The sequence below is a fragment of the Numida meleagris genome, chromosome 25, assembly GCF_002078875.1.
Source record: "Numida meleagris isolate 19003 breed g44 Domestic line chromosome 25, NumMel1.0, whole genome shotgun sequence".
Taxonomy (NCBI): domain Eukaryota; kingdom Metazoa; phylum Chordata; class Aves; order Galliformes; family Numididae; genus Numida; species Numida meleagris.
The window spans coordinates 498,413-515,533 of record NC_034433.1 but is presented as its reverse complement, the minus strand read 5'-3'; the positions used below and the strand labels follow the sequence as shown (position 1 = coordinate 515,533).

The window sequence follows — 17,121 nt, the reverse complement described above, 5'->3', positions numbered from 1 at the left end:
CACTGACTTCCCCCCCCACCCCCCCCAGCTGAACGGTGCCGTGGTGCAGGACGTGCAGCTCCGTGTCAGCATCGCCCGCAAACAGCCGCTGCTCGATGCCGCCACCGGGAAATCGCTGTGGGGGTCCCTGGGTGAGCTGGGGGGAGGCACTGGGGGGCACAGGGACAGCAGGGGGCTGCCAGCAGCGCTGAGTCCCTGCCCCCATCCTGTGCCCCCCCCCAGCGGTGAAGAACAGCGCCAAGGGCTCGCACCGCGACAAGCGGGCGCAGGTGGTGTACAACGAGGACCTGTTCGGGGGCCAATAAAGGTTTATTGCACACAGCAGTGGTGTGACAGCGTGAGAACGGGATGGGGGACCGTGGACAGGGTGGTTGTGATAGGGAAGGTGGGGGGGGGGAGGGGAGTCCTGGTGCTGGCAGGGGCAGATGGGGTTGAGCAGCTGTACACGCACCTGTAACTGAACTGCCAACCTCACCTGGACGGGGCCCTGAGCACGTGGGGCTGGCGGGTGCTTTCAGCAGCACTCAGCCCTGGAGCAGCTCTGGGAATCCCTCCTGGCCCCAATTCCCCTGGTACCATTATGTCCCCATCAGAGAAATTCACACCGCACAGAACGTGCCACAGCCAAAGGCTTCAGAACCAAGTAAGTGAGAAACAAGTAAGTGCTCGTCCCTTCCACGGAGCACGGAAGAGCAGCAGCTGGGAAAGCAGGAAGCAATGGGACACGGGCTGAGCACCAGCCCTGGGTCCCCACCTGCCCCGGCCAGGAGCTGCACACAGACGGACACCGGTGCTGTGCTGTGCCAGGTTTATTGGAAAACAGCCGAGCGCCGCCAGCACGAACAGAGGAGCCTGACTACGTTCATACAATATCTTAAATAGAAGGCAAATATAAAATGAAAGGATAAAATATTTACAGTAACAATGGCATACACGAAATCCCACCGTGGGCAGAGGCCGGCAGCAGAAACACACAGAAAATTTTCTGCTGAACACAGCGCGGTCCCGGCGCTGCCCTGGGCTGCGCTCTGCTCCCGGCTCCTCGCGCTGCTTCACGTTGAGCTGGGCCACGGCTGCGGGTCATCGAAGCGCACGCGTTTTCTTCCAGAAATGAAGTATTTACAATGAACTCAACAACTGAGATTCCTCTGCTGGCAGCAGATGCCCGAGGGCCCCTACGGCATCACACGTCACAGTAGGAAAAGCCTAAAGTTCTTCTACAAGTTAAGAAAATAATCCCAAGGATATCTGCTGGGAAAACAACCCCGGGCAGCAGGGCACGCGGCTCCCGGCCCCGCTCTGCTCCCCCCTGGCCCCACGTGCAGCGCCCGCTCCTGCAGCGGGGCCAGCCCCAGCGCGGGGTGCAGCTCTGCGGACCGAGAGCCGCTGCTGCCGCAGCTCAGCAGCCCCGCTCGCTGCAGACAAGAGGAGCAGCGCCTGCTCGCCCCAGCATCCCATTCTTACCAGCAAAAAGCACTGGAGGTACAGAAAAAGGGAGGGGGAGTAACAGAGCTGCAGTGTGCGGCTCCTGCTTTTCACACTGCTGCTGCATCGCTGCTGATAACCAGAAGGAAGGGAGGGGCAGACCTCCCCCCCCCCCCCCCCATCCTTGGTGGGGCATTTGGTCCAAAGTACCAGAATAATTCCGCTCTCTCCCACCCCCATGTCTTCATTAAGTTGCCTTAAAGGATTAGAGTCAAAACAACAGCATACACAAATAAAACTCAAGAGTTGGCAGAAGAACTCGAGGCTAGACATAACAACTGCCCAAAAATCAGAACTCCAAAGCTTCCTGCTGCGCCCAACGCTGAGCACGGCCAAGGGAGGAGGAAGGAAGAAGCTTTAGGTTTAAGCCTTCAGAGCATCACTGAATCAGTAGATCAATCCACGGCCAGCGCAGCACGCAGACGAACAAAGTTCAGGGCTGAGACAAAGAACTGCTTCCTCCTCTTGCTGCTGAAAGGAGCCAACCAGAATCAGGGAAGGATGCACAGGACCTCGACTCTGAGCAGCAGGAAAACTCGGGACAGCGGAATGCAGGCTGCCAATTCCCATCAGTTCAGCTGTGCTTTAAGACTCACTGCGAAGCCTCCTTTAGAAAAGTATCACCCTGGGGTATCCAACCAAAAAAAAAAATTTAATTTTTTTTTTTATATATATATACACCATAAGAGTACGCAGTTCAACTGTCAATCATCTCAGAAAGTTCAAGAAGGAGGTCATCCTCATCCTTCCCGGGGTCCAAGTCAATTTCTGCTTCCAGTTTCCCTCCTGAGATTTCCCAGATCAGCTTTTCAAAGTCATCCTCCACAGATAAGGACGCCTTCCCCGCCCCCGTGGAGCTCAGCTGCTGCGTCTTGGCCACGGATTGTGAGGAAGCTGGAGCCAAACTCGAGTCCCCCGACTGCGCCACAGAGTCTGCTTGGCTTCCCAGATGCAGGTCAAGACTTGGGAGAACAGGGAAGAAAACCATCGTCAGTATACAGCACTTCTTGACTGGAGATTTTCTGCTAATCACCTCGTAAAACTGCAGTCACCCCTCCTACACCTCAGACTTACACAGGGATCACCATTCCTTAACCCAGGACTGCTTTTAGAGCCCAGTATATTAGCAAGGACATTTTTCAGTGTGGGGATTTATCTGTGAACGCATAAATGAGAACACAGCAACTGAGGTCCAGCAAACACGGCTCCATTTCTGTAGCCAGAGACACTGCCACCTTCCTTAGACCAAGTGGAAAAACGTTAAGAAGTCAACCTCTGCAAAAACCCGGATTGTAATTTAGTTCTTTTGCCCACGATGTGCTCAGCAGAGTTTGCTCCCAAGTCCAAGGAGCTGACTTCTGTCCATCACCTCTCTCTGCTCTCCCAAGAGATTTGTCACAGCATTTGTTAGCTGAGGCGGCATTCTGGAGGACCAATGAGTGTAGGACAAAACTCATTTACCACTTCACAAGGAAGGGGAAGAACTTCACCTCATCTTCATTCGGGTATCGAGATAACCCAAGAAAACACTGGGGACCTGTACCAACTTGCAGCATTTTAAGAAAATAATCTAAATAAACATCTCTGCTAGTTTGTAGAAAATTATTTGAGATGACTTATTCTTTTGTTAGATTTGGGCATTCTTTATCTCAACTCCCTTATCCTTCCCACACATGAAAGAGCTTATGGTTCATGGAAAGACAAACTGCTTAGGAAAAAGAAGAAGTTGTGGTCATCACCTGCTTGGGGGTTTCTCCACGCCAGGCTTGGTGAGCGGGCTGCCCGCGGGCAGGGCTGGCACAGCAGCCTAGGAAGAAGCAAAGCAGAGTAAGGGATTCCTCAGCAGATCCTTCCTCCCCAAACCTCCCCTTTGGCATTGCTGAGCCCCAACCCAAGGTGCTCCTGGGGGACGTTAACAGCCTCTTGAAGGCTACAAAGGACCTCGGGGCTTTTTAAACAAGCAGCAGTAAAGGACAAAGTCCTTCACACCACAGAAGAATCAAGGGACTGCAGAGCATTGTGCATGCACTCCATTCACACAGCCTCCCCGCACAGAGGCTGCTTTGACAGGAAACAAGACCTGCAGAACACTCAAGTTCTCCACATCTTCTCCAGGAGCTATATTTCAGTACAAGTCTGACTAGGATAGCACGAACGCTTCCCCCCCATCCTCACCAAAGCTGCTTTTTTAGCTGGAGGCTCCTCGGGATCAGTGGCACTCAGCGGTTTCACGGCTGCCACGGCAGAGGGGCAGATCTCAGCGGCCTTACGCTTCAGCGCCCGCTTCGTGGGGGTGCTGGCTTTCCCATCGGAAGGCTTCACACACACCTTGCACTTGGCTGGAGGAAGAGGAAGAGAGGAGCGGTGCAGCTGCGCCTCGAGAGACATCCAGGTTCTCCTGTCATTCCCACAACCCTCCTATGCAGTTAAACACATCTGGCCAGCAAAATGACGTTGCTCTTCCCTCAATTCTCAGCAGAATCTTTCACACAGGAAACGCTGCCTACCAACAGTCCGACCAAGGAACCTGAATGGCTACACCAAATTGTAACCCAGGACAAGGGAAACAGCCACGCAGCAATCCCAGGAGAAAGCAATGCTTTTCTAAGCACTCTATGAAGTCCAACAGCATTCACAAACATGGACAACTTCTGTATTTAAAGCCTTGATCCCTCGGGAGAAAGGAAAGAGCAGCAACTACAGCCAGGAGGGTGGGACCAGATGCTGTACAGGCCCCTTCTCCCCTCACAACTGCCCCACAAAACGTGTTAAGCTGTTCCACCATGTGTGTAAGCCCACAGCTGCAGTGTCACTGTCTGAGCTCCCATCCTCAAACTGAAGTCTGGCTGGAACACAAATGAACTAAGAAAACAAGCATTTCCCTTTCAAGCACTGAGCGGTGGCACACACCCACCGTGAGAACTGTCCTCGTATGGCTTTATTTCAGAAGACCACCCCACGCTCAACACTTTCTTACAGCTTCCTGTTCCTGAGGTTGGTCTGATGGTTTCCCTGACAATAATGTAGCCTCTTTTCCTGGACTTTCAAGCCCATCTTCCTGAGATTTCACCAATGTCTTTGCAAGCTGATAAGCAGACCCAGAAGCCAGGGTGGATTCAGGAGTGCTAAGTTCAAGAGTTTTACCTTTGACTGCTTCTTCAGCAGCAGATGGCACAGCAGCCACTTCCTTCTTCAGCTTCTCTGGTTGTTTCAGTTGCAGCTTCTCCTTCATTGTCCCCTCAATGCTCTTCACTTGAGCTTTAGAATTAGGTGCACTCTGATCAGAGGGCTAAAGAGAAATACAGTAAGTGCAAATAAGACCAAACACCAGGGAGAGCACGTTAAGAAAATCGGATTGGCAATATTTCCAAAATGGCTCCACCTGGAACAGTACATCAGTATCCCTCGGGTCACTGACATTCCTTTCCAGAGATGTTTGCTGATAACAAGATCCGTGCTTTGCTGTGAAACACTGTTTCTAAAGTGTGCAATTCACAACAAAGCAAGCTTCTTTAAAGCAGCAAAACGCTGTAACTGTTATCTACCACATTCTTTTAGAGCAACAGAAAGTCATCCCTGCTCCCCTAGGCAGCATTCACTGTCAGACTGATTTCCTTGAACACAAAGCTGCAGCCTTTTTGTATCCAGTTCCCTGCACATCAACCTCACAAGCTGTACCTGGTGCCAGCAGGGTTACTGACTCGTTGTCAGGTACAATCAGATTAATTCAAAAGTTTGAGGATTATGGTGCTGCCTGGAAAAGCTACTGAAAGTGGCAGACTGAGACCTTGCTGCAGCTCTTCACCGAAGGCACGAAGGTAGGAATGCACTCAGGATGGTGGCACTGGGTGAGTAATGAGACAAGACCACATTTTGAGAACAGCGTGTCTGTCATCACAAGGGACTCACCTCTGCAGGTGCAGAGACAGCTTTGGGAGAAGCCCTGCTCAGTTCCACGCTCTTCTTCTCTTCTCTTCCAGGTGCTTTAAAAGAAGGAAAAAAAAATCACTTGGTCAACAGCAAGCACAAAGAGACCCGAGTGCCCACGTTTCCTCCATGTGCAGATTTCCTCATGTCCAATAACGAGACACAGAGAGAGGCAACAACGTGCTCCATACAGCCCACAAGCTCCTGCCTCCTTCACAAAGGCCCTGTCACCTCACCAACGAGCCGTTCACTCCCCTGACCTTTCTGGCAGAGGTTGGCCCCCGCATTAAGGAGTCAATCCATGCTTTACAAACACATTTACATATTAAATGAAGCAACACGTGCCAAAAATGAAGTAAACTTGGACTCAATACGTGAAACACTCCACACCAAAAACGGATGGCAGAAAAGTACAAGAGAAACTGGACTACAAAGCCTCACAGCAAATGAATTTTCCAGAGGGAAATGCAGGCAGACACCATGGATTTAATGGAAAAATTAATGGATGGACATCCTGGCACTTCTTGCCTTTGGATTTTATAGGAAAAAGCCAAGGGAGTCCTAAGCAAACTCCATTTGTTTGATAGGGAAGCCCTTCCCCAGGGCAGGCAGTAAAGCAGCTGGTTACCTGTCAGCTTTGTGATCCGTAACAACTTCCTTCCTGCTGGGGCAGGCCCGGGCTGTGCTGCTGGAGCTGGCAAGTTTTCCCCGCTCTGCTGCATCCGCAGAGCTTTCTCCTGCTTGATTTCTTCCAAGGTTTTAATGTGCACTTCCTCCAATGGCTTGATTTTACGCGTTGGCTCTTCCAATTTCACTTTGCTAGGCACAGAGAGAGGGAGAATTCTCTGCTTCTTGCGCTCAACCTCAGCTCTCTTCTCCGTAAGCAACTCTTCTGCTTTTTGCTTCTCTTCCTCCACTCGCTTGTGTTTCCTTTCAGCCAGGGCTTCCGAGAAGGTTTTGATGCGAAGTGCAGGGGAAGGCCTCGCCCCTGAGCTGGGGTCCTCTACCTTACAACACCCTTCCACTGGGGCAGCCTGAGTTTCTCCTCGCTGGTTAGCTCTCTCCAGACGGATTTCCTCCAGCGTTTTCACGTGGATCTCTCCCGCTGGCTTGGCACCCTTCTCTGTCATCATCAAGAAAGGAGAAGCATAAAGATTTAAAGAGAGTCCAACAAGAGCTCAAGTCTCCAACATTTGTCATAACACTACAGAAACTAATCTTGAGTGCTCACAATAACGCATCTTAGCACAGCTTCATTCTGCACAGCGTTTTTCTCTTCTAAGCCACGTGTCCTATTTTGAAGGCCCGTCCCATTTTTCCCTTTCAAATTAATGTTTAGGGCTCTATGGAAGCGGTCTAAGTTCATGAAAGGGAAGAAGGGGAAAGGAGGTGTAGTACCTAGCCATTACCTGTCTGAGCACTAGTCTGTACAGAGGGCAGTCCCAGTCTCTCCTTCAGAGACTTCATGTCTTGGACAACAGAACAGAACCAACGAGGGATGCTGTGTGAATGCCAGCTCTGGGCTCACATTTCAAAACAGGGCAGGAAAAATAATTTTAAATCCCAGCAGTGAAGACCTCAGCAAGCGTGCAAAGAGAACACTCCCAGGAAAGAACAAGCAGAAAGCCTGAACAGAGAATCTGTGCAGCAAGCCCAGATGCCCCTTTACCTCTCTTTGGTGCTTTGTCAACCTCGATCTTCTTCCCCAGCCTCTCCGCAAGGCTGCGCTTCAGTGGAAGGCCACTGACATCAGCTACAGAGAGAAAACAAGAACGCTCTAAGAGAATTTCTTTGGAGGAAGATTTCAGAACAGTCAACCACAAGCTTCAATTTTTCAAGCGTACGCTCTTGAATTCACCTTTCAGCTGCTACAATTTTGTGCCATTTCTACTGCCAACACAGATCTGGGATGAATTTTCCCCTCTCATACAGTGGCAGAGCCCTCTGATGCAGACACATTTACATGAAGGTGCCCCAGCAGCAGTTCACAACAAGTCCTTACCTATAGCTGCTTTCCGTTTTCCAGGTTTCTCAGCAAGATTCAATCGAATCACAGGTTCCTCCCCTAAAACCAAGTACAATTTGCTTATTTCACAGAAACCAGTACCAACAGAATTGCTGTCCTGTTAGCTCATTTTCCACAAGAAAGCACCCAAAAGACCCTACTTTGACAGCCAAAACACACAATAATATTGCAACTGTAATGCATTTAGAATAAGCCTTAATTGTTTTGTTCCTTGCTTTGAATTCCTTGGCCTCTTCAGTGGCTCCAAAGTGGCTCCTGGTGTAGCACCATCTTCTGGGGCTCTCTCATTTCTGAGTTACACTGTTTTGAGCTGGCTCCTGAGCTGCACACTGACAGCTGCTGCGCCACTGGCCTCTTGCTCCTGCTGCTGAACTTCACCTGTGCTCTAATTCTGTCACTGCTGCCAGCTCATGAGTTCATTAACAAACATCACTCAAGTTCAGGAGCACAGCAGGCACAAGCTCAGCACCTCTGGGAGTTTGCAGGATAGCAGGAACACACAGGTCACTGTGAGGTTCACAGAAATTGCTTCTTGATCCTTTATTACAACGGAACAGACAGAACACCTACAAGTGCCACCCCTTCCAACACAACCAGGGACTTTCAGTATAAAAGCATCTTCTGAATATGAGGAGGCAGCACCAGCAGACTGACGTGGCCCTATTATCTTAACCGTTATTTATCCATTCCATTTAGGAGCCATGAAATGGAGACAACAGCATTTGTCGTTACCTTGCTTTGCAGACAGCGTCACAGTTCTGACCACTGTCCGCACATTCTCCTTCTCTGGCACAGGAACAGTCCGAGGTTGGAGCGGATGAGCAGGAACTCCTGAAGGACCTTCTGGCCAAAGCAAACAGACAGCGCTTACAAAAAGAAAAAAAGCCACTGCCAACAACAAAAGCAAACCCAGCAGAACCATCACAAAGACCAAGGCGCATCTGTTACCCGTTACTGTCAAATATACAATGACCAGTGCATGTAAATAAGAGAGGTGATGAATGTGCCTCTGATTTGCTCTTGGAATTCCCATCTAGAAGACCAGCTGTCTGGATGTAATACGACATGTTGCATGCCGAAGTAGCTTGATACCCCACAGCTAAAAATGGAAGTCTATCCCTCACGCAGGTCCCAGTCACCAGCAACTGCTACTCTGAACCCAGAGGTACAAGAAAAAGGTTCACTTCTGCGAATGGCTGCATTGCCCAACACACAGCCAGCTACCGGGTATTGTCAGAAGGAAAAAAAGGGAAAGAAAGCAAACAGACAACGCAGGGAATATCAACTCACCGCTTTGTTTTTTTGTTTTTTCCTTTTGTTTCTTCAATTTGATTTCTTCAAGTGTTTTTATGCCAAAATTCAAGCTGTCATCTGGGAACACAAAGCAGTCAGTGAGATTGAGGGTCAGAGGCACACGCTGAGGACCACGGCTCTGCTTTGTGTTGATAAGTGGTCAGAAGAAACCCTGCCACCTCTCCCCACAGGTAAGAGCACCATGGAATTGGTGTCTATTTGCTGCCCTCCTTTCATCCTTTTGGATAAAACAAAGCAGGCTTTATCTCTTATTTTAACCCATCTACATGATATTAGATTCCTCTATCATCAGATGTGGTGCTCAGCAGTGGTTGAAAGGATGCACGTACAGGGCCTTGAACTCCACGCTGCAGCCTCATCTTGCTCTACTAAAGTAAACAAAGGAGTTCACCTTTCTAACCTGAAACACGCATGAAGTTACAAGGTAGGAACAAGATCAGGGAAACAGCTGAGTCCATTCAGCAACCCTATGTTCTGTTGTGTTCGTACAATAAATTGTTTTGGAGTTAATTGCCAAGTTCTTCTCGTTCATCCTGCTACAGGTGCTGGAATACCTTGTTTTGTATCGGCATTAGATTTCCTAGTGGAAATGATCCGCAACCCGTTATGGTTTTCTTCAGCTGGTTGCTGGACAGGTGCTTTTGTTTCCTCTCCCTCCTCGGAAAGCTGGTCTGTACAGGACAAAAATCAGCCTCTTCAGTTATGCAGCAGGAATTCAATCAGATTTCTCACGTTTATGTAGCTCACACAATGACACTTCAGCCCACGGTTAACATTCTTAAGCATAAACACGAACAAATGATTACAGAAGGGTTTCTTATTTAAACAGCTACACTGAACTGGTGAACCCATAGAATCACACTAAGTGAATAGAGGAAGTAGCAGAGTACTGGGAAAAGTGTTTAGGGCTCCAGACTCTCCATGTGGCTTTGACCAACACACAGTGTTACTCTTCTGACAGAACAGAGAAAATTCTCCCTGGTTTAAGGCAGAGATCCACACTGCAGGCCAGCTGCAGCATGAGTGGCTCTGAGCTTCCCTCCTGCTTTACCTCCCTGCCCCCTGGCTGCCAGGCAAACCCCAGCGTCCTGGCCAGGCTGCCTGCCCCATCCTCATCAGCCCGCAGGTATTCTGCCACTCATGCACTCATTTACAGCACAAACACCTTTAAGATCAAAAGAAGCAAGAGCCACGCTCACCATCATCATCTTCATCATCATCCGCAGCATTGATTACAACCGGAGGATGCGTAGGGCTTGGGACATTTTCTGAGTTTTCCACTTTCATCACTCCCCTCAACTGTGGAGAGGGATTGGACTGCACAGAAAGCTTGCTCTGCTGCAGCGTTATCTGAGCCGCTTTCAGATCATCATCTGCAGACTCAGGTGGACTTGGCAGTGTAGCTGAAGGAAGGAGAGGATCATTGGGAATTTAAAATTTTGACCCCAGTGTTACAACCACGCACAAAGATAGCAGGCGAGGCCAACAAACTGCACAGATAACAAATGTTGAGTCTCCAGCTGCCCATCCAGGCACTGCCTACTCTGTGAACAAAGACGTCCCCCCACACACAGAACTCTCCTCCCTAACACCCAGTAAAAGCTTAAATGCAGGAAAACAACCAGCAAGGCAAAGGCCACGGGAGCACAGAGAAGCTGAGCATGAAAGAAAAAAAGTGAAATATCAGGAGCACACCCAGTTCAGCTGTGCACCCATCAGTGCACTTCTTCCTGCACTGAAAAATGCATGTTACCTGGCATCCTTCACAACACTGCACCCACATGTAAGTAACAGCCAAAGTTAATTCTTTCATACGTAAAAAAGGAAAGACAAACTCACTTTTGCTCGGCGGTAAGAAGAGCCCGTCGACATAACGTCCCTTGGTGTGATGGAAAGCACAGTTGGATTTCTGGCAGCCTCCCGGCTGGTTCTCCCAGAAGCAGGGAATCTCACTGCGCTTTTTCTGAAGACAGAAAGAAAGGAAAGCTGATGCTAACACGTGCCTAAGGTTTGCAAGGAGAAACCGAGCTCCAGATCGTGCCAGTGAGCAGACTGCCACGAGGCAGCGCTGAAACGCCGCTCCAAAGTCTGCGCGGGCTGCGAGCACCAGGCTCATCGAGCTTCCCTGGCATTCGCTGGAAGAGGACATCAGTTTAGGAGGGGATAAACTAATACACCTTGCAAAATGCCAGGATTATTCAGAGGAAAGAAATTCTTCAGCATCTGTTGAGAGAATCCCGTTGGCATCTACTACAAGAATTTCCCGCTAAGACATGCCTAAGACATTGAGTTCTCTTCCCTCTACTTCCTCCCAGCCCCCTCTTAATGATAGGAGCCACCATCACTTCAAAGCAAATGAATGTAACCTGCAAAAGCACACTCAGCCCACCCACAGCACTGAGAAGTGGCTTTGGTGATTAGTTCTGAGGAGCCACCCGTAGGCCAGCACTCACATCAATCTCCATGTGCCTGAACCTGCAGACATTCCTGAAACAGCGGCCCTCCTTCCACAGCGTGCAGATGGTTTCATTGCCCAGAGCAGCTTCGCAGTGCCGGAAGGGACAGCTGTCTCCCTGTAACCCAACGGAAACAAAGAAAGGAAAATGAAGGAGTACAGCCTGAGAACTGGCCATGCTTTTAGCTCAGACTGTTAGAACTGAATGCAGAACCCAACTAAAGTTCATGGAAGATCAGGAATGCCTCTACCCACTCCACCCCTTCCTCTTAACTTAAGAGCTAAAAGAAAGAAAAAGGGAGGAAAAGAAACCCACGCAGACCTTGTTACAGGTGGAATAGAAGTAGAAATAGCAATCATCTCCTTGCTTAGACATGCTGGACGAGCTCCAGAAGCAGCTCTGGTGTCGGGATCTCCGAGGTCTTCCTGCGCTCTCGGAAGGAGCTGGCTTCGCGCTTCCTTGGACTGAGCGTCTTCTACTGCCTTGATCAGCGAAATCTTCTTTTTAAAAGGAACCCTAAGCAAGATACCAACAAGTGGAAAATAATGAGGAACACGCATCTTCGCAGCTTTCTTCTGTTAGTTAAATTAGTCTCTGGGGAGCAGCTCATTTCAAAACATTGCCCTCCTCAGCACGGGGTCAAGCTTCAGTCACGCTGCCCTGCCTGCAGCCAGCAGTGCTGTGCTCAGCGCACACCCCCGGAGCACGCGGCTGGAAGCCCTCAAACAGAGCTTCTCCTTAAAATCCCAACCATAAGCATAAGTCAACCATGAACCCCCAGCACACACACCTCTGAGCACTGCAGATCTCAAGCTCACCCACCTGGACAACCTCAGCAAAGACGGCGATCTTCAAAGCCTTCCAGTTAACTTCTCCTGTAGGCCGAACCAACACTGAATCCGTGAATTAATAATAAAGGGGTAGAAAGAACTTTCCTCCTCACTTTGCCAAGGGGACCTCTCATCCACAAGTCAAACACGGGATGCGCTCTTAGATATCTTACAACTAACGGAGGATGCAAGTCCATCTGAGTGCTCTCAGAGCGGAGGCAGCCAGGGTTAGTGAGCTCTTCGAGAAAAAAAAAAAAGGAAAAAAGGGAAAAAAAAAAAGAAAAAAGAAAAAAACCCAGTGCACTTAAAGATGAACTCGTGATTCAAAGCGGCTGCAAAAATGAGGATCCGTCTTCCACAGCCGGACAATTTTTTTTTTTTTTAAATTATATTTTATTTTTAAAATTTAAAATTCAGTAAGTTGGAATTTCTGGTCTTCAAGATTTCTTCACCTATTAAGAAAACACAAAAACCTTCCCCCGTCTTTATTACCTGTACAGCAAAAGCATGCCAGTGCGTATAAATACACAAACACACACACACGTGTCTGTACACACAGCAGGTGCGAGCGATAGTGAAGGCAGCAAGAGCAACAGTAAAAATGAGAACGTGGGGCCAGCTGCTCCTCTCATCCGGAGGGAACGAGCCATAAAGGGAGGAGCCGTGCCACAGCTGGAGGGGAACGGCTCCGGGACCGAGGGGCGTAAGGCAGCGGGACTGGGCACAGCGCACGGATCCGCACGCACACGGACATGCACACGGTGCAGAGGTGCCTACGGACACAGGCGTGCACAGGGAATGCTGCGTGGGCTCCGCTCTGGGAGCGGCCTCTGGCCCCGCGCAGACACGCGGGGCCGCAGCCAGCGAGCAGCAGCAGCCAGCAGAGCAGAGCGGGGGGGACAGCGAGCGGCGAGGCGGGGGAGGCTCCTTGCGAGCGGCATGGCTGCACGATACCGAGCATCTTCGAGCAGTTTGGGTTTTGTAAGGAATCGCTTCTCTTTTCAGACCGCGGCGAACGCTACGGGTTTGCCGGCACGCGCTGCTCCCCGGCCGCGCGCCCGCCGCTCTGCACGGCTGTGAGCGGGGGCAGCTCTGGAGAGGCGGCTCGGCTCAATTCAGCGCGTTCTGCTCAGCCACGAGAAGGGTCTGGGCTTTTTTTTTTTTTTTTTTTCTGACGTGAAATCAAACGCTTCGATAATTTGCTGTTTTTTAGATACCAAATGCCGTAAAACCTGCAACCAGGCCGGACAGAAGTTCAGATTAAAGTGATCCGGAACCCTTTCATTAAAGGGCCGCACATTTCTGTGCAAAGTATTTCCGACAAATCAGTAAGGAAAGGTTGGAACCTTTTACTCACACAAACACTAGTGAATTTTCCAGGAAATATTTTTTTGGCAGGGAATTTTCCCAAATCTAAAATAAAGAGAGGAGAAGTTGGGTTCTCGCGTTAGTTGCTGGCTTGACTGCGCGACAAAGGGAATAAAAACAGCAGTTTCTAAACAGCAGGGCAAGGTTTCCTTCCCTTCTCCAGCACTGATATGAATGCTCCCTTTTGACCTTTAGCACCTTCATAACCAGATTCGTCTCACGTGGATTCATACGCATCTACTCCTAATGACCTCGGTGCTGCCCAGCACGGAAGCCGGGCACAAAGCACGACTCTGGATCCCGCTCTGTGGAACGCCCAAGCAGCTCAGCAGCACACTCACTGCCTTCTGTTTTCCTGCTCACAATTTGAAGGGAACTGGACTCAAGAGCAGGAAGAAAACAGAGCTAGAAATACCTCACAGCCCTCCGCTCCTTAAAGTCCTTTAGATTTAAGACAGGTTAACCCCAAACACATCTGTTAGCATGGCAGCCCAAGGGCTGACCAGAAAGCAAGCGCTGAGCCCTGAGCCTGCGCACAATGAGTAACTCTGGAGCACTCAGCACGTCTCTCACTGCAGTTTGCTTCACGTTTTTAAAGCCTTCCTTTCTCCTCCAGAACGCTACTCAAGTTTTGGTATCAAGAGGTTTCAAATTTGTTCTGTACAAAAGAATTCCAGATACACCGAGGTCACAGCAGCGAGGGGTCAGTGCGCACACACCAGCTGCTGCCACGAGTTTGGCCTTTGCCAAAGGAAGAGAGAGAGTGCAAAGGAAACATCTCGCTTCTTTCGCAGCTTGCCTTCCTGAGCACTGAGCAAAACCATCTATTCCCTGCTCTCGCTTTCCAGTTTGCTGAACTGCCTTTGTCCTGCAGAGAACAGCAAGAAAGGAAGAGGATTTTTTTGTGCTTCAACTAAAACGTTAGAGAAGGACGACCACATTTACCCAACTGTACTTGTTGTTGTTTAACTACAGCACAAAGTATTTCACTTGGAAAGTCTCTGCTGCCACTCATTTTACAACAGACTTAAAGCATGGCACTCCGAATTCCTGACACGAAGGCACTTCTGACAGCTTCGCTTTCATGAAGAAATCCCCTGTCATCTCCAGATGCTCCAAGAACAGACTCTGGAGTCTGTGCTCTTCTTCCAGGCAACCACGTGTGCTGTAACACAGCCCATTCAATGAAGTTGTGCTCTCCATCCTGTACAGCAGCAACAAGCACGAGCACAGCACACGCACGTGGAGGCAGGACCTGCAGGTCCCAGTTCTCCACAGATCATTAGGGAGTACCAATTTTTAATGGGGTTCCTCTCCTTCAGCCCGTAGCTCCTTCTTTCCTACACTGATATCGAGTGGCTCTCTGTTCTCTCTGTCATGTTCCTCCTCAGTGCCTGACCAGGCAGTGGGAACCTCTTCCAGATGGAGGGTACTATGAAGCTGTGTGTTCTCCCTCCTGAGAGGAGAAGTAGCACTCATTCCTTTTTTATTTCTGAAATCACTGTTGGGCTCTGGCAGCAATTTACAAGGAGAGTAAGGATGATTCATCATCCTCACTGAAGCATTGCACGAAATCTCAAAAAATAGTCAATTTCCCCTGGAAAGAGCCATTTGAGATGGGAAAGGAGAGCAGGAGAAACTTTGCCTCAGAACAGCTTTTCTGCTCAGACACTTTCCAGCCACCATCCGGCAACCAACCCAACTCAGCTGCTCAGCCTGAGGCGCGTCCAGTTCACACACACAACACAGTGGTGGTTCTGACACGGGCTTCCAAGTCAACTACCCTCACAATATCTTGGTTTTCTTAGGATGAAATAACACGGTGCTACATTTTCAATGGAAGGCCCAGAGCTCGCTCTCTGAGCACACCAGAGCACAGGTCTGCTAAGCAGCAGCGGGCCGAACATCCCCACCCCTGCAATGGTTCTGACCGGGTCACCTGCACACATCACTCCTGCGCTTTCACCATAACAGGAGGAAATAGGCGTCTCCTAATCCCAACTTTTAAGCAACAAACACAAACGTCACCCAACAGGGTTATTTTAAGCAAACTAAATGAGAAATTACAAGGACAACCGAGTGCACCCAGAGTTAGTCAGACCCCAAAGCCAGCTCTTTAGGGGAACAGAGGAGCTATTTGTCAAACACGGCACCTTCCCTACAAGCACTGCCACAAACGGAGGGCACAAAGTTTTAACTCAGAAGGGACCAGGAGCGGTATTTTAGTCTAATCAACGGACTCTCCCTAAAGGCTGACCAGGGCTTTGCCTCCCTCTGGGGCCGCGGGAACGGACTGAACCCCGGGAACAGAAACGTCCGGGGGAAGGGCAGGGCGAGGAGGGCCGCACCGCGGGGTCGAGAGAGAAACCCGGGCCTAAGCTCGGGCAGGGGAAGCTGCTCGCTCCCAGAAGATCCCGGGGAGCCCAGGAACACCTCACCCCACCGCCCCGGGGGTCACGGGCCCGGCGGCGAAGGACACCCGCACGGGAGGGCTCGGGGCCGAGGCCTGGTCGGCACCCGCCGGGATGCGGCCTGCTGCCCCCGAGGGCAGCGGAGGGGACCCTGACCGGGCAGAGGCCTTTCCCCTGCCCCCTGCGGTCTACGAGCGACTATAGTTACCGGCGAGCAGGGACTTTACCGAACCCCAGGGACCGCGGCCGCCGCTCTATCTCCCCGTTCCGCTGGGGCCGCCGCTCGGGTCGTCGCCTTTCCCCTGCTGCCAGCCTCAAAGATGGCGCCCAACATACGGGCACCTCACCACCCCCGTAGCCAAGATAGCGGCCGACGCGGCTTCATTCACATCCGCTTCCGCCCGCTGGAGCCAACGGCGGCGGGGCTGTGCGCAGGCGCGGAGTGAGCACGGCCCCGCCCACCGCAGCCTCGCGCCGGAAGTGGGGTGGGGCGGTGCTGTCACTTCCGGCTGGGCAGGGAGGTTTGTGTTGCCTTATCTCCAGGCAAGCCGTTTAGGTCTTTGGTATCAGTTATAAACATTCACGCAAATATTTGTGTCTGTATCTTCAGTAATATTATCCGCACGTGTAAAATCCCAGAGGGTTCTCACACAAACGCATCCTTTTCGAATACACAGAAGCACAGCATCGGGGCTGCCTTCCGTGCACCACCCGCCCCTGGCAAAGCCGTGCAGCCGGCTGAGTGCCTCCCCGTCCCTCTCGTCCCTTAACGTCTCTTCCCGGGGGATCTGTACCACGATCTTCCTCGGTACAGACGTGAGGCTCGCCGGCCTGTAGTTCCCCTGGTCTTCGTTTCAGCCTTCCTTAAAAATGGGAGCAATGGTTCTGTCTCCAGTCACCGGGGACTTCATGTGACAGCCACCACTCTGGGAGCATGGCGGGGAGCAGCTCGGCAGCCCCATCAGGCAGCGCCCTCAGGGCCCTGGGATGGACATTGCCCGACCCCGCAGCCCCGTGCACGCTCAGCCCCTGCTCTCCCACTGCTCTTCTTACGCTGGGGGGATTTTGCTCCCTCGAACCCCGTTTAGAAGTTCAAGGACACGAGAGGTGTGAGAAGGCTGAGACAAAGAACTCGTCAAGTACCTCAGCTTTCTCCGTGCCTGAGGGGGGCAGCTCTCCCTTTACCTTTATTGGGCGTGGGGAGAGGGAGAGATGGGGAAGCTGAGGCATGGAAGCAGGGAGAGATGGATAGAGTTCCCTTGTAGCTGAGCACATCTCCTGCCTCGCTGCCATTTCTGGAATCA

General features: G+C 50.9%; 2 protein-coding genes across 9 annotated transcripts in view; one reads left to right on the top strand and one right to left on the bottom strand.

Annotated features, from left to right (window-relative positions):
• NELFE (negative elongation factor complex member E) overlaps nucleotides 1–321 on the top strand; it is a 3,201-nt gene extending 2,880 nt beyond the window's left edge. For both annotated transcript variants that reach the window (XM_021376967.1, XM_021376966.1), the window contains exons 9-10: nucleotides 29–131; nucleotides 223–321. In XM_021376967.1, the coding sequence (XP_021232642.1) occupies nucleotides 29–131; nucleotides 223–305 (186 nt within the window). In that variant the 3' untranslated portion in view covers nucleotides 306–321. The remainder of the gene's footprint in view (nucleotides 1–28; nucleotides 132–222) is intronic.
• ZC3H11A (zinc finger CCCH-type containing 11A) lies at nucleotides 795–16,200 on the bottom strand. Of its 7 annotated transcripts, none has more exons than XM_021376959.1 (18): nucleotides 16,045–16,200; nucleotides 13,396–13,451; nucleotides 12,031–12,276; nucleotides 11,530–11,724; nucleotides 11,206–11,325; nucleotides 10,592–10,715; nucleotides 9,952–10,155; nucleotides 9,307–9,423; nucleotides 8,729–8,809; nucleotides 8,171–8,281; nucleotides 7,415–7,477; nucleotides 7,082–7,165; nucleotides 6,041–6,535; nucleotides 5,395–5,468; nucleotides 4,630–4,774; nucleotides 3,661–3,824; nucleotides 3,225–3,292; nucleotides 795–2,447 (listed from the first exon to the last, which is right to left on the bottom strand). In XM_021376959.1, exons 4-18 carry the CDS (start codon nucleotides 11,581–11,583, stop codon nucleotides 2,183–2,185), a joined length of 2,169 nt encoding a protein of 722 aa, XP_021232634.1. In that variant the 5' UTR covers nucleotides 11,584–11,724; nucleotides 12,031–12,276; nucleotides 13,396–13,451; nucleotides 16,045–16,200; the 3' UTR covers nucleotides 795–2,182. The 7 variants fall into 7 exon arrangements, with proteins under 7 accessions (XP_021232634.1, XP_021232636.1, XP_021232635.1 ...); XM_021376961.1 differs by having other exon boundaries at nucleotides 12,031–12,083; XM_021376960.1 differs by having other exon boundaries at nucleotides 12,031–12,083; nucleotides 16,026–16,195.

Excerpts from the sequence above, each read along its gene's own strand:
- ZC3H11A (XM_021376959.1), bottom strand. The coding sequence starts at position 11,583 with ATGTCTAAGCAAGGAGATGATTGCTATTTCTACTTCTATTCCACCTGT. Across the intron at positions 6,536-7,081 it reads TGACAAAGCACCAAAGAGAG|AGAAGGGTGCCAAGCCAGCG; the intron begins GTAAAGGGGCAT and ends TGATGATGACAG. Across the intron at positions 3,825-4,629 it reads TGCTGAAGAAGCAGTCAAAG|CCAAGTGCAAGGTGTGTGTG; the intron begins GTAAAACTCTTG and ends CTCTTCCTCCAG.